The 17,556-nt window shown below is 26.4% G+C and overlaps 1 protein-coding gene across 6 annotated transcripts; it reads left to right on the top strand.

Annotated features, from left to right (window-relative positions):
- Window positions 1-76: 76 nt before the first annotated feature.
- On the top strand, window positions 77-16,806 carry LOC119680720 (protein groucho). 6 transcript variants are annotated; one of them, XM_038093678.1, is made up of 15 exons: window positions 1,325-1,342; window positions 1,423-1,727; window positions 1,799-1,893; window positions 4,011-4,074; window positions 4,157-4,201; window positions 4,313-4,450; window positions 8,487-8,516; window positions 11,392-11,598; window positions 11,667-11,765; window positions 12,124-12,180; window positions 12,616-12,798; window positions 12,875-13,149; window positions 13,221-13,894; window positions 15,085-15,284; window positions 15,390-15,664. In XM_038093678.1, the coding sequence occupies exons 2-15, from the start codon at window positions 1,692-1,694 to the stop codon at window positions 15,495-15,497; spliced, it is 2,211 nt and encodes a 736-aa protein (XP_037949606.1). In that variant the 5' UTR covers window positions 1,325-1,342; window positions 1,423-1,691; the 3' UTR covers window positions 15,498-15,664. The 6 variants fall into 6 exon arrangements, with proteins under 6 accessions (XP_037949602.1, XP_037949604.1, XP_037949603.1 ...); XM_038093674.1 differs by lacking the exons at window positions 1,325-1,342; window positions 8,487-8,516 and adding an exon at window positions 77-245 and having other exon boundaries at window positions 11,667-11,780; window positions 15,390-16,806; XM_038093675.1 differs by lacking the exons at window positions 1,325-1,342; window positions 8,487-8,516 and adding an exon at window positions 78-245.
- The last annotated feature ends 750 nt before the right edge of the window (window positions 16,807-17,556 follow it).

Below are 17,556 nucleotides of genomic sequence, written 5' to 3'. Positions count from 1 at the left end.
TGCATAAATTTGTTTTTCTTGAAGACACCCTTTGCTCACTGTTTTCTATTCACTGCCTAATTACTTCAACGATGCAAAGTCGGCCATTGCTAAAATAATTCATTTTGTTTTGATATAAAATGGGAAAATGAGACATATGAAGGGTTTTGAATATATTAATTTATATTTCGAAATGTGTAAATAATGAATTGTATTAAGAGTAATGTGTTAAGAACATTCTTAAAGTGTATATATAAATATTAAAGGTGCGTGTATTCATATGTATTATAGCGAAAAAAAAATACAACTCCAGAAGTACAAACAAAAGTGAATAGCGAAAATATACACAATTTTGTGTAGTTACACAAATTTATTTTTTTGAAAAATGAAATTACTAAAAAACATAAAAAATAAGTATTAACTATATGCTGTTTAATTAATAATCTATTAAGAATATAATTATAACGAACTATTAAAGAAAAAATATGAATTGAAAAGAAATATTAAAATTGATTTCAATATATTTTCAAGCGCAAATCTCGGCGAAAGATAGTAGGACGCAACAAAGTAAAATAAATAAGTAGCGTGGAGTCGTGTTTTGTGCGAGTGTATGCGTGACCCGCGCTTGAGTGTATGAATTCTGAGAAAAATTCACGGCATCACAGATACCAACGAGTAGATTAAAAACGGCATGGAAAGAAGTGCTATAAATTTTGACAATTGAGTTAAATAACTTTTGCCAAATATTTTAAATACTAAAGTTTAATTATAATAAATATGATGCAAATATTACAAGAAAAATGTTATAATATATATATTTTTGTGTAATTGCGTTGCGGTGCATATAAAATACCACCAAAATTGGTATTATATTTTAATTGCTTTTGTTTATCTCTTTTTTTTCTTGAATTTATTTTACATTTGCTCGCTGGATTTGTAGATGGCCAGTTTCTGTGTGGTGGTGGCACATAATTTTAATTTTGGTGTTGCACATATATTGAAACTAAATATAAAAATATAAAGTGAATTTTATTAGTTAAATATATATATATGAAAAAAATAATATATTTATGTAATAATGTAAAGTATTATCGAAAAAGTGCAATTTAAAACTATATGATATTTTAGGCTAAAAATGCAACTATGCTAGTCTGCTTAATATTATGCGTTAGCACTCGTTAGTTTAATCATAAAAGAACTCGCTTCAACAGAAGAACAACGAAAAGATTAGTATGTGTGCGTGTGCAATTCTACGTATTACCATGCAAAAGAAAATACGGAAAAGAGCACCGAGCAAGCGAGAAAAGTAGAAAAAAATTTGTGCAAAATATTAAAATTGAATAAAACAAATAATATTTGAAAAGTATTAAATAAAAACAATTGAAAAGTTTACAATAATAATGACTATAATGTTATTTAATGAAATTCATTATAATTTTACAGCAAGTACATAAATATATTGAAGCCAAGTCTTCAGTCAAATAGGCAGGGTGGCAGGCATTTACGACAGGAAAGACGCGACAAGATTGCAAGAAAAACAACACCAGCGGTATTAAATATAATCTGCAGTATAAAGAAGGTGGAGTTGTAGCATCAATTATATTTAAAATAAAATAAACATTTCAAATATAAGTATAATTTTTATTTTAAAATTGGTGCTCAAAGTAATATCTTATAATATATAAATAAAATAATAAAATTTTGTTAATAAAATGTATCCTGCACCGGTGCGTCACCCTTCGGCTGGGGTAAGTGCATATAGTGACATAAATAAATTAGTGATTTAAATGTTTATTAAAATTCTTCTTCATAATTAAAGGGACCACCACCCCAGGGACCCTTAAAGTTCACCATCGTCGATACACTTGAACGCATCAAAGAAGAGTTTAATTTTATACAAGCACAATATCATTCGTAAGTATTAGTTTTTTTATAGTTTTCTAACAAAAAAACCTATAGAGTAAAGTGCATTTCAATAAATATTTTATATTTAATTTTCTACAAGAAGGTACTAGAAAATTTAACTGATTATACAATTATAAATTTCTTACTTAATAAAGAGGAAAATGAAAATAATTTTATAAGATTTTGTTAAAGGATTTAGTAAATTTTAAAGGACATTGTAAAAAAAATATGAAAATGTGGAAAGCGTGTTTTAGGTATTGTTCGTTTCTTCCTAAACAATACACCGTAAAACCGGTTTTCATAAAAATATTTAGAAATCATGCCTACCTGTGTAAGAACAGAATTAACAAAGCACCACAAATATTACAAAAACTAAAAAGAATCCAATATAAATTTGAAAGTATACTGGCGTAAAAAATATATATAACGTACTTAAAACAAGTGCCAGAACACAATTCATATTTGGTAGTACTTATATATACGATTTATAGATTTAAAATATTTTACACAAATTAAAACGTCAATAATATATATGTAATATGCCTTCTCCCCTGTATTATAATATTGAATATAAGTTAAATACTATAGGTTTTATAAATATAAATTAGGTGTTAAATATTAATTGTTGTAAATTTTTATTGCAAACTTTCCATAGGGATCCACTCATGGTCTTTGGTAAAAATGAATTAATAAGTCCTTATATAATCGTTGATAGTAGATAACAGCAGCAGTCTGTGTCAAGGAGAACGAAACTGAATTAGATCTTGTTATATAAGTCTGTAGTTTACTTTTTATATTATAAAAAAAAATAATTATTTAATTTAATATGTTTAAATTTAAAACAATTTAGTTGTTATTAAAGTAATGACGGTGAGATACTCATTCACTTAAGTGTTCACTGGTGTTTGGCACGTTTTTAAATCTATTCGAAGCGCCCAATCGCTCCAACTAAAACAGTACTGGTACACCAAAAACAGACTTTATTAATCCGTAGAATGTTAACTTATTCACCTAACTAGAATTAAGAACTAATTACCGACTTTTGACGCTTACTCTCCAAACACTTGATCGTTACAGCGAAGATGTACTCTTTCCATACAATCCTCTGACGATTTAAACAACTTTTCCAATATCAAAAAAAAATCAAAATCATTTATTGAAGTTCTTAGGTTTTTCATTTAATTCATATAAATTTCCATTATTCTGTTCACACATTCATATATAAATAAATATATATATTAATATAAGCCAAAGCCATAGTCATCAATTAAGACCACTAAAAAAAAAACAATTGAAACGCATCTTTCATTCTAAATTAATAATTATTATAATATAGATAATTTACTATCTAAATTATATTTAATTACTTAAATCAGATCTTACTGAAAAATTTATGATATTATGGCTCTATAATAAAGACTAATATATCTTATGTTTTTATTCTTTTTGACCTATTCTAATGACCTATGCTAATCTGTAAATTATATATTAGGAATATTAAGAATCAATAAAAATCTGTTGTTTATTTATATTTATTATTATTTAAAAACAATAAAAATTGTTTGAAGCAAACAGAATTATTAACATAACAGTAAGAGAAGAGGGCGTGGGAAATCTTAAGAATTTTTTTCGATGACAAAAAACTGTTTTATATCGGAAACACAATAAAAGTTGAAGCTTCTTTATTAATAATAAATATATCACAGATATACCCTCTTTACGTAAAACGCTCCTTCGGTAAAAGGGGGACATCTAAATAGAAGATAGTATGGGTAGTATAGTATTTGTAGAATCTATCGTAAATTCTTGCTAATTTTTAACTTAACCTAAAAAAATTATTGTCCTTAAATTTATGAAATATTATTTTTAATATTGTTAGCGTAAATACACGATGAACTAAAGAAATTTTTGCATTAAATTTATTTGATTAAAATTTGCCGTTTGCATTCTAATGTTAATATTAGTATTATATTATAAATTATTACTATTTTGATATTAATATATGTTTAGAATGTAATTAAGTGCAAAAGTATAATGAAATGCGATCTTGAATAAATTATAATAAAGATAATAAAACATATTAATTAAATATTTAAAGCATATTAATGACACGCATTATATTACAGATTAAAATTGGAGTGTGAAAAGCTTGCTAATGAAAAAACAGAAATGCAGCGCCATTATGTAATGGTAAGTACTAATACTAAATTAATAATATTTTATATCAAACATTTTTCTAATAATAATTATGTTTACTTTAAATGGTGTGTAGTATTATGAAATGTCGTATGGCCTTAATGTTGAAATGCACAAACAGGTATGTAAATAAAAATGTTCAAATTTTTTAAAATATTATTAGTTTTTGTTTTATTTACTTTTCTCAATTCTGTCTCTAATATTTAATTAATTACACGTTTTTATCAAATAGACCGAAATTGCAAAGCGTTTAAATACTTTAATAAATCAGCTGCTACCATTTCTACAAGCTGATCATCAACAACAAGTGTTGCAAGCAGTTGAACGCGCGAAGCAAGTTACAATGCAAGAATTAAATCTTATAATTGGAGTAAGTATTTCACATAAAATGCTTTTAGAGAAATTTAAAACATAAAAAATATTTATACTAACAAATGAGTTATAAATTTTATTTTAAAATTAATTATAGTTAACCTTAAATTAAATAAAATAGGCATATAATTATGTATTAATAAAATAAAATGTTATTATTAAATATATGTATTTTATAATTATTAATTTAAAGTAGACGTTCAACATAAAAAAAAATACTTAGTTTAATAATCCAATATATATATCTTAGTTGTTGACTATCTCATATAATGAATAAGTACAGTAATCCCCCTATAACGTGGTAGATTGGTTCCGCGTTATAGGAAAAGGCGTTATAACGCGTATACATTATATTCCCGTACACCCCGTATACACACGTGCAATGGTACGCGAAGCTTATTATGAACAGTACAAATCCCGCGTTATATAGGGGAATGCCCGTGTTATACAGGAGATTGAAATCGCGTAATATGAAAATGCGTTATTACTGTACTTTGTTATGTGGAATATTCAATATTGCTGGAACAAAACAAAAAATATGCAAGGAAATCTTTTATAAAAGTGTTGAGGGATGCTTTAGACTTCTATGCACTAAGCTTTTGGTGTAAATTGCATCAAAAAGACCTACAAAAGGAAGGTATAAGAACAGAAGGCATCAAAAAACATAAGAATTAATTGTTTTTTTGAATATTAATTTTTAAAATAGAACTAAACTACGTATTATTCGAAAATAGTATTTGTATTCGAATATATAAATCTTGATAAATGTACCAGCCAGTTCATAGGCCGATTTTAATTTATTTTTTGTAGTTATTTTTTATGTAAATATCGCCAAAGTTTCAAATTTTATTTAAGCTAAAGTATTTGTTTATATGGAACTTGTGTGTTCCATAAAAATAAAACATACGAACAAGAAGTCTTATTTATTAAACAGTTCATATTAAATGCTTCTTATTATAACACTTGCATTATTAGAAGTTAAAAATCTCACATATTTAATTGTACATCTTATGATTCGTCTAAAATGCATCTCAAAAGAAATGTGTTGTATGATCCTACAAATTGAACAAGAAATGTAAGGCTTTTCTTTAAGTTTAGAACCAAGTTTGATATTTCAGTCAGTCAGCGTCAAATACGTTTACATTTGCCAAACTTTGGCAAGATTGTTATATTTATATGAATTCATATAAATATTCTAATTGTGTATTCGAAAAGAAATTTGTATGTGTTAGTAAAAAATGAGAGAGTATGAAATATCCACTCTAAGATCAAAATCCAGTGTAAGGGTAAGTTTTTCATTGGCAATCATATAAACTAATGATATACATAAGATTTATTAATAGTAAACAAATCAATATTATTAAAACTATTTTTATAATAAAAATAATAATTTTGATGGAATATTTAGTTAGAAAGATAGGAAAATAGTTAATATATTAGTATATATTTGTATAATACTTTCAATGAGGATTTTAATTAATTTATATATATTAAACCATTTAATAATAATTTGTTTGAGTGGGTTAATTGGTCAATTTAAATACAAAATAAAAACTATAATTTATTATTTATATTTAAGCAATTCATATTTTATTGAAACATTATTCCTTTATTTTGACTATGTTCGAAAACTAACAACTTCAGGGAAACTAACAAAATATACAATGTAAAATTTCAAGCGCGAAAATTAAAAGGAAAATCATACAATAAATATAATAATAATAATAGTAACAAAAACAACAACAACAACACAAAAAGAGAAAAATAATTATAAAATACATATACAATATCCTGTGTCATTTGTTTATAACATTCTTATTAGCCTGGGCACAGTTGTCCGTTTCCGTCTCATATTCGGAATTTTTAGTATTGAAATCATTTCCAGAAAGCACTTATTATTTTGGTTTCTTTCCTCATGTGAGATAAACCATTTAAATAATACATTTTCAATTACAGATATTTATAGATATACCAAAACATTTTTTAGATTGAGTGGATGTTGTTGGTATTTGTTAAATTATTTAAGAGATTAATTTAATTGCTTCAAAAAGCTAAACACATTATGCATTCCCATATAAAGACTATAAAACAATTTTAATTTAATTCTAACTAGACTGTTCTGGTCTATGTATGATTATAAAAAGTATTTTTTTTGAATTGTAACCTGTTTTTTTTTATTGTTGGTTGTTGTGAATAGTACGTATCAGAAGAAAAAATTAAGAACGTAATAATTAAGTAAAATTCGAAAATATTTATTTCATCAATACTAAAATTCGTACTTTAAAACCTTAGGTTAATAAGAAATGTTGCAATATATATACATTTGAAAACAGTTGCACATCTCCAATATTTCAGTTATCAAGCTGCATTAATGGATGTTACTGTGCAATTATTCAAAGAGATAATAATTATTTTAACATTACTTGTTCTCATTTTCACCACCATGACTATTTATTTTTCATAAATAGTCAAAAAAATTCTCAACATATATTAAAATGATATTACATATAGATAGATTAATGTTTATTTAAAGCGGAAAAAAACTAAATAATAGCTTACTGTACTTTGAACATAGGATTAAAATATAAAAACAAAGAGAGTGACATCTAACTGTACTAAAAACAATATAGAAAATCCAAAGGTGATGTATTGTTTATGGCTTTTTAACATAAAAGATGCTTGACAATCAATCAAAATTTATTTGGTTGCCTTCCGAGTACAATACAATCATATCTGCAGTTGACTATATTGCTCAAATAATTTTTCGTAGGCGACTTTTCTTTTATGAAGAAAATCAACTTAAAACGTCTGCTTCGAAGTCTGCTGAAAGTATCATCTTCAGGCACAGAAGAAAGTCAGACGGGTGCACGTCAAATAAGAACAGTGCTTGACTGACCACATTCGTTAAGCATTTTATCAAAAAAACTCTTGCAAAACGCAGTACGAGCGCTTTTTTTTTATGAATTAGGGATACTTTTTATACAAAAAAGTTAAAAATAATAACTTTTACTATAAAAAATACACTTTAAACTTTTAATTATTTTATTATATTTTGTAATTAACTACACTAAGATTCAAAATTGAAATAGTATATTATATTATAACAGTATATTATATAATAGTATATTACTAGGTTAAATCGAATATCTCTAACATTTAGGTGCCTAAATGATCATATATTTGCTAATTTAAGCGATTTAAAATTAGTGGCTAAATTAATTTACCCATTAATTAAAATGGTGTTCCTTAAATGATGAAATTTAACCATAATGTATTACCTATTGAGGTATTCAGTTCCTGTAATGTTGCCTGTTTAAATAAACAAAATGAAAATTGAAACAAATCACAATCAATTGTTTGATTTCAGAAGTGCAGAAACAATAAGTTTAGCAGCTTTAAAAATTTTAGTTTCAATAAGAATTATATAAAAATTATAATGTTAAAATTAAATTTATATTTAAATCATTTAGTTATTGCGTACTTATACCTATATATTTATATTAAAAAACAGCAAATTATATTGAAATGATAAAAATTAAATATAAATTAAATATTTATATAAATGCATATTGTATGTATAAATTATATATATTTTATGTTAGTCATTTATGTATACTTTCTATAAAATTATGTATAGTAATTCTAAACTGGTTGATGGAACCAAAGTATAAAACTTGTATTTGTTAAAAAAAGATGTATATATAATTATATCCATATCCTTATATTTTTAATGCTTATAATTTTTAATAGCTGTCTTTATTTATTTTACTTTTTGTTAGCAAGTTAATTGGATTGACAGCGGATGATAAGGATATATGTATTTTTTCTAGTATATTTGTGTAATTTTAAAAAAGATAGTATATTAAAATTAATTACATTTTTTTTAGAAATTTAAAATTTAATAATTTGTTAATTTTAATATTTTTTTATATTTTTTATTTTTTCATTCATGAACGTGAAAACAAAATTGAAACAAAAAAAAATTTGTTTAAATGTAATATGTTTACAATTTGTTGTTGCGAATTATGTTGTAGCATCAGCAACAAGGAATACAACAACTTCTTGTAAGTTAATGATTTCCTATTGAAATCTATTTTGTACTGTGCATAAAACTATTTAACATTAATAAATGTTTTCATTTAACTGGAAAATTTAAATTTTTCCAACATATTTTTTCTTAGAAATGTGATTTGTTTGGTTTGCTGATCTGATCCGTTACTTAGTTTGTGTTAAGCTTTATTTTTTCTCTCCTATGTGTTTTAACATTTTGCCTACATATTTCATTTAAAGTTTATTACAATCTAATTTAATTTGCTCCTCTATTTATTTATATACACATACGCTTTAAGACACATATGCTGCTATTACGAATTCCCTTGTTATTCAATGCTTCTTATGCTACAGTACAACAGGATATAACAATTGTAACTGTTATCAAATGCTTATATCTTATCAGCAAAAATATAAAAGTTAATTATTTTTCTATAAATAAAATTTTGCATAAATATTTAATTATGTTTTGCAATTGTTGTTGCCAGTTTATGCATTTCAAGTTCTTGCTTGGTTGACTGTTTTCTGCTTATTGCAATCTTTAAATACATAGTTTTAGTTTTATATGTAAAGTGTTATCTTTTTGAACATTGTACTATAAGCATTTTTCCTATCACCAGTTATTTCATATCTGCTGTCAAATCCAATTATTTTCTTTGTGAAGTTTATTATAAAATTAATGAAATTTGTTAGTTTTAGCTTCTTTTAAATATAATCATGCTGTATATGTCATTTATATCATTTATACATGAAACTGTTTTAAAACTTTTAAAAGTTAGTCTATATAATCTAATTTTTTAACATATAACTCTTTTGATTATTATTTAAAATGTTTGCTTTCAAAACTCAAAACTACAGTCATTAGTAAATAACTCAAGAGCATTATAAGAACACATACAGTTTTATTAAATGTTTAATTTTATTTTAAAAATTAATTAAAAAACTAATTTACGAGAAGAGAACTTCAATATAATTATTGATTTAATTAGATACGTTACTTAAGTTAATCTTAAATTCAAATTATATTAGAAACATACTTTAATAGTGGGATTTTGTATTTACTGTGCTTTAGAATTAATAAAAAAGGGAGAATATGTATTTAAAAAATGTCATCGGAATATGTTAAATAAAAATATGGAATGCTCTGCAGATGTCAGTCGATAGCACACATCAGTGGATAATTGTATTAAGTTACACTATAATTCATTTAGGGCTTATATTCGTACAGCACATTTATATTAACTGTCGTTAATAACATTACTTTAATCGCATAATATTCTCACCAACGTCCTCTATAGTATTTTTTTAATTTGTTGCAAGTAATAACAATAACAAGTATTAAGTTCCTTCTAGAATAGATTATATTATGATAGGTAAACGTTTTTCAAACGGTACTCCGCCGAGTTGGACTATACCCAACAGTCGCTATAATATCTGACTACACTCGCTATATTTCAATTGTATGCGTTTGCTTAATTTCATTTTTAACATTTTAACATAGAGTTTATTATTATATTATTCGATCGTTTGTAACTTCGACTATATTGATGTTCAAGAGCACTTGTGTTAAAATATTTGGCACAACGAGCTGTTTGAAGATGTTCAAATAACATATGGAGTTCCAGAATCTGCTGGAATTCCATATAAAACATAGCTCAAATCAGCTTAGTGCGTTTTGAGCAATGGAAGTGTTCGATCCAAATGGTTTGAGCATCGTGCTGGTTGAAAACTTTGAAGTATTAACACTGCGTTGAAGTATCTGAGAAACATCTATGTGTTAGATAAAATCTACAAGGATACTCATAATTAATATTTATAATTCAGATTTAATTTATAAAATATTTCTTTATAAATACAAATTCAACCTCAACCCTTTAGCTTCAGATGAGAAAAAAGCAGCTTTAAGTGGAGTTAAGTGAAGGAGTTAGTATAGTTAAAGAGCTAAGAGTATGGTCAAATACTTTATATCAAAATATGATTAAATTTTGTTGTAAATTTATATCTCTAGCGGCTCTATATTTTAATAAATTTATGAATTTTTTATAATATTTTGTATTCATTACCATGTGATTCCTACTATTTAATATCCAAATACCATTCCTATATTTTTTATTTATTTATTTCATATTTCCACTTGCCTTCTTAAGGATTAAAAACAAATTACAACAAAACGAAATTGAATAAATAATTAAGAACATTTCCAGTTCCTTTTCTCCGTAGCAGTCAACTACTTTTTATTTATATTTGTAAGAACATATTTGTGAGAAAATATGTAATAAATACATATGTAAAAATTTAGGTGGACTCGTTATATTTATTTTTAAAATTTGTCTGCATTATTTATTTGTGCAAACTTTATGACAAATAATATGACAAACTTTTTTATGGAATTAGTATTTATATTTTCGAAATATTTACTTAATTCAATATTAAATATTTATACCATGGAATATATATGTATTTATTTATTAAAGTTTAATTCATTTTATTTAGTATTATAAAAACAATATTTAAATATTTATCTTTTATTAATTATCAATCAATCAATCCTTTACTTTACACTTTTATAACCGAAAATTATTGTTTTTGTTAGCATTTTATTTAAAATTCTTTATGCAACATGTACAACATGTGGGCAATGTACGTGACAGGGGTGTAGTTCTCTTTGAGTGTTTAATGCTTCGATATATATAATCAATTTAATTCACATTTACTTACTTATAAAATGAATAATCATTATAATTGTATGTGTTCCTATATAAAAGACAACTAAGATCAAATGTACCCAATTCTCATTATTCTTTAATTAATTAATAAATTTTTATAAAATCATTAAACATATACATTAAATTTCAACATTCCGAACTAATTTTTTCTTATTCTTTATAGCAACAAATACATGCACAAAGTGTACCCGGGGGACCACCACAACCAATGGGTGCTTTAGGTCCACTAGGTGGACCATTTGGAGCTTTGGGAGCATCAATGGGATTGCCACATGGTCCACAAGGGTTACTTAAAGCACCGCCAGAACACCATCGACCCGACATAAAACCAACTGGCCTTGAAGGTCCAGCAAGCGCAGAAGAAAGATTGGTATGTGTTGTTGTAATTATAGCCTAACAAAAATATAAAGTTTTTTAACATTTATGTTCTTATTACAGCGTAACTCAGTATCCCCAGCTGATCGAGAAAAATATCGTACGCGTTCACCTTTGGATATAGAAAATGACTCAAAGCGTCGAAAAGAAGAAAAACTACAAGTGGGTATCTATGTTGTATGTACTGTTATGTTAATACACACAGATTATAAAAAATATAGTTGCAATTAGTATGTAAAAAACTATAAAAATTCAAAATTTATTATTTAAAAATCAATTTAATAGCTCAACTCACCATTGCGACAGGGATCATATTGTTGTAGTTGTAGTGTTTACGTACTTTTGTTGTTTTTATTATAAATAATATTTCTGTAGTTTGTAGTGTACTTTGTCCCTTATTCTCTCACTCGATCTCGCTATTTCTCACTTTATTTATGCTTAAGTGCTTTTGATTTAATTTGGTAAAAAAATGGAAAAAAGTTCGCTGTTAACAATTTTTTATTTTTCAAAATTTTTCCAGGAGGATGAAGGAGAGAAAAGCGATCAAGATTTAGTCGTAGATGTTGCAAATGAAATGGTGAGTTGAGTTTGTAATGTCAAAAAAAGTCAAAATTATATTTATATATATATAAATTCCATAAACACAAATATATATATATATATATTTATATAAAGAAACTTATTTAATGTATACATATAAATATATATTTATATATAAATATTCTTAAATACATGTATATATAGTGAAAACTTTCTTAATGAACAACGGCGAGACATTAACTTTGTTCAGTTAAGTGAACTATGCGTAAAAAAAAAACGCACAAAAAAACATTCTTACAATATTGTTGTATGATTAATAAAGATGTACGCTTATGAAAACGCTTATTTAAGTAACTTAATAGAGGTTTCACTGTATATTATGTTAATTATATATTAAACTTATTTTTTCACTAACTTATGTTGTTACTAACATGAGTAATTCATTTTAAAACTTAATTAATAATTTTTAAAGGAATCACACTCACCTCGGCCTAATGGTGAACACTTATCAATGGAAGCGAGAGATAGGGAAAGTCTTAATGGTGAACGTTTAGATAAACCTGGCAGCAGTGGTGTGAAGCCACCAAATGATAGACCACCATCACGTTCTGGTTCTAGTTCTTCTCGTTCAACTCCCAGCCTTAAAACAAAAGATGTAAGGACTTAAATTAATTTTTTGGAGTATTTGTAATTAACTAAAATATAACTAAAATAATTATTGTTTTACATAGATGGAGAAACCTGGAACTCCAGGTACGAAGGCTCGTACACCCACCCCTAATGCTGCCGCACCAGCTCAGGGCGTAAATCCCAAACAAATGATGCCACAGGGTGGCCCACCATTAGCCGGCTACCCAGCCTCCCCTTATCAACGCCCAGCTGATCCTTATCAAAGGCCACCATCCGATCCGGCATATGGCCGACCGCCACCATTGCCGTATGATCCACATGCGCATGTACGAACAAATGGCATTCCACATCCCTCAGCATTAACCGGTGGAAAGCCGTAAGATATAAATTTTAATTTTTAAACAATATAATTGAAATAATAAATCAAACATTATTTTTTTTTTTTAGCGCTTATTCGTTCCACATGAATGGCGAAGGTAGTCTACAACCAGTGCCGTTCCCGCCAGATGCACTTGTTGGTGTTGGTATACCGCGACATGCACGTCAAATAAACACACTCTCACACGGTGAAGTTGTATGCGCCGTTACCATTTCGAATCCAACGAAATATGTTTATACTGGTGGTAAAGGTTGCGTAAAAGTCTGGGATATATCTCAACCAGGAAACAAAAACCCAGTTAGCCAATTAGATTGTCTGCAACGCGATAACTATATACGCTCAGTTAAATTATTGCCTGACGGTCGCACTTTAATTGTTGGAGGTGAGGCGTCTAATCTTTCCATATGGGACTTGGCCAGTCCGACACCACGTATAAAGGCCGAATTAACATCAGCTGCTCCTGCCTGCTATGCTTTAGCTATCAGTCCTGATTCAAAAGTATGCTTCTCCTGTTGCAGTGATGGCAATATCGCTGTATGGGATTTGCATAATGAGACTTTAGTACGACAGTTTCAAGGTCACACCGATGGTGCATCTTGTATTGATATAAGCCCAGATGGTTCACGCTTATGGACTGGCGGTTTAGACAATACAGTGCGATCTTGGGACTTGCGAGAGGGTCGACAACTGCAACAACATGATTTTAGTTCTCAAATATTTTCTTTGGGTTATTGTCCAACAGGTAAGAACAATTTATTTATAAATATATATCAAAAAAATAATATTAGACTTATTTGTTCAACAAACTAGTAATATTTTTGATTATGGAAAATTTCATGAATTCGGTGAAAGTAGAATGGGATAGAATAATGAAGTATTTTAAAATTTAATCACAGAATTTTTCTACATTAAAATATTATGCACGTTTTATTGGTATTTATTGAATACAAGGATTTGAAAATAATTTTTAATAAAGTTTATATTGGCCGTTATTATTTATAACGTATTGCCTAATTGCGGCCTAATAATTATATCGGGTAGAACTTCTGTGGTTTTTCAGCGAAAAACTAAACTAAATAATTTTCAGCGGCTCTTTGGTTGGCCAATCTTATACTATTAAAATAGTTTTATATAGAACGAAAAAAATTGTAGTCAGATGGTGCAAAGTACTGAGTTTACGGTCGCTGGTTCAAAACTTCTCCACCAAGTTCCGTCCATATTATCTGAGTTATCGAAGAATCAATTCTGTACGTTATTTGCAAGTTATAAATTTCGTTTTATTGTTTCCTTGTTAATTATAAACTATATTTCGCTTGTTAAAAGAAATAAATGGGTTTCATATTGAAGTTGCTATATATCAACAAATTTGCATTTTTAGGTGAGTATTGTTTCACTCAGGATGTTATTACTCTCTACCATCTTCCATTTATGAATACAATAATATTTTACAAAATAAAACTCTGAAATCTAAAAGTAATGAAACTCTTATGAACAAAAAATGTATTTTTCTTGCAATTCTTCACTATAGTCTTGATGTTTATGTGAATACCACTTAGAAAGTGGTCATTTAAATACCACGTCTTTAAGGTCTTCCAGAAATAGAAACATTGAATCCACCTATCAACCACATCAGCCCCACTATAGTTTGAGTTGTAAATGCTATCGAGTCTCTGTTCATGTTCTGAGGCCGTTTGTTGTTATTTTTGTTGTAACCAGAAGCGACCTGGTGTTTTTGTTTTTGTTGGTAGTAGCGTACGATACTTAAGACACAGTTTCTTAGATAGAATAGCTTCTTTATAACAACAACATTCAATTAATCTTTATTTATTCGTTTTGTAACTTTGGATTAAGTGTGAAAATCTAATTTATTAATTTTGTATTTATTTATTTTATATTTATGTGTATGTCCATAAAATATATTGTATTTTGTAGGAGATTGGCTGGCAGTTGGTATGGAAAATTCACATGTTGAAGTATTGCATGCATCTAAACCAGACAAATATCAGCTTCACTTACATGAGAGCTGCGTGCTATCTTTACGTTTCGCCACATGTGGCAAGTGGTTCGTGTCTACAGGCAAAGACAATTTGCTCAACGCTTGGCGAACACCATACGGAGCAAGCATATTTCAGGTAATTAATCTATTCTAAAATATTATATAGAATAGAAATGTTTTTGGTTAATATCTAATTATATGAATTAAATGATGCAATACTAATAATTAAAACATTTTTCAGTCAAAAGAAACATCATCGGTACTTAGTTGCGACATATCAACTGATGACAAGTATATAGTGACGGGATCAGGCGACAAAAAAGCAACGGTCTATGAAGTAATTTATTAATATTGTAATTATTAATTAAATTATAAAATTACAAATGGCAAACAATAGTAATATAAACAATTAAAACACATTAATTATGAAAATAGTTGCACTATATGATGAAGAAAATATCAAAATTACAACAAACAAAAAAACTTAAGAAAAAATTCGAAGTTACAGAGCAAGAGGTAAAAAATTGATTATAAATAAATTGTAGGTAATAAGTAATTTTAAGTTTAAAAAATAAATAATAATAAACAGAAACACAAAAACTCAATCCAATGAATACATGCATATATAAATATTAACATTAAAAACAATACATCAGAAAAAAACATGTATTCTAAATATAAATATTAAAAAAAGTAATTTAAAACGATAAGATGATGGCGAACTTAGTGGGAAAAGAATTATATATATTTAATATAAATATATGTAACGTAATTTTAAAAATAATATTTAAAATCCAAAAAAAAAACTATTGATTTTAAAGGATTTCTTATGTTCAGGGATTTTTTTATTGCAATCTCCTTTCTAACAAATTACAAACTGTTAACTTTTTTCCAACAACTTTGATGTTTTAAATTAATTTTATTTGTTTCAAATTCAAACCTGCAAAACTGTTAGCTCTCGATAAAATTCTGTCTATATAAATAAGTAAAATGTTTATCATTATGCGGTTCAAATTAATACTATTCATATTGTACCATTAACAACAGAAATATTAATTTTATTTGTAATTAATTGCAATTAAAAAAAAATACTATAATAATTTGATCTTGTACAATTTTAATAATTATTTCATACATTTTTATATATAGTAATCGCACAACTAATGTTATAATTAACATTGGGGCCGGGTCGTTACGACATATGTACACTAATTATCTAACTAGATAATGCGTTTTAGTTGATTAGTAAAATATAGGATTATCAACACAAATTTTGTGCGGTAAATAAATAATTATATTTTTCGGATTTTCGTTTAAATTTTAATTTTGTTATTGGTTCGATTATATATTTTAAAATATGATAATTTTCGCATTATATTAAAAAAGTACATACAATTTACGAAAACATTTTACAAGTATAGATACAGTAAGGAAAAAAAAATGATATATCATTAATATCATTAAAATAAATAACAAAAAGTTCGTATAAATTAAACAATTTTAAGAAATTATTTTTGTTTTTCACTGAATAAAACAAAAACAAAAACAAAAACAAAAACAAAAACGCATACAAATTAAAACAAAACAAAGTTCAGTAGCAGTAATTAACTTTGTCAGTTGCAAAAAAAAAAAATAAAAAATAAAAAAAAAATAAATGAATAAAAAATTAAACGTTAGTATATAAATAAATATATATATAAAACATGAAACCATTTTTGCAAAACATTTTTTTTTGCTTTTGCTATCACAAGCATCTTATTTAGTATTTAAGATAAAAGAAATTTAGGTACATATAAATATATATATAAATTTAAGAAAATCAAGTAAAAACTATATATACAAAATCTGTGTACTTTTATTATTAATTAAATTTTGATTTTGAAAATATAAAACATAAATCCTTGCTGCTCCTTTTACAAACTTTAAATTTCGTAACTTTATATTGTAAACAAGCAAGGATTTGTTTTCAATTTTAAAAGTTTTATTAATGTGGTTATCTATGTATATAATTATATTATATATTAAAAACAATAAAAAATATGTGTAATCAAAGTAATATAAACTAAAATACCACAAAGACAGATTTTATTTTACTTCCATTTGTTGTTTTTTGTATATACGGTTTAAAGTTTTTTTTTAGAAATGCCATTTCTATTCAGGAAAGCTTAGCAATTCATCATGAATCGTTTAACGCTAGAACAACGCTTCCAAATTGTGGAACTTTACTTTGAAAAAAATAAGTCTGTTCGCGAAGTTCATAGAGTGCATAGTGTTTAGTGATGAAGCTTATTTTTGGTTAAATGGCTAAGACAGTAAGGAAACTTGACGTATTATGGAGCGAAGATAATCCTCGAGTGTTACCGAATCGCCATTGCAATCATTAAAATTGACTGCTTGGGTTTACACGC

Source organism: Teleopsis dalmanni, chromosome 2 (assembly GCF_002237135.1).
Source record: "Teleopsis dalmanni isolate 2A chromosome 2, ASM223713v2, whole genome shotgun sequence".
Taxonomy (NCBI): Eukaryota; Metazoa; Arthropoda; class Insecta; order Diptera; family Diopsidae; genus Teleopsis; species Teleopsis dalmanni.
Note: the sequence above shows the minus strand (reverse complement) of the source record. Positions and strands in the feature narration are given on the sequence as shown.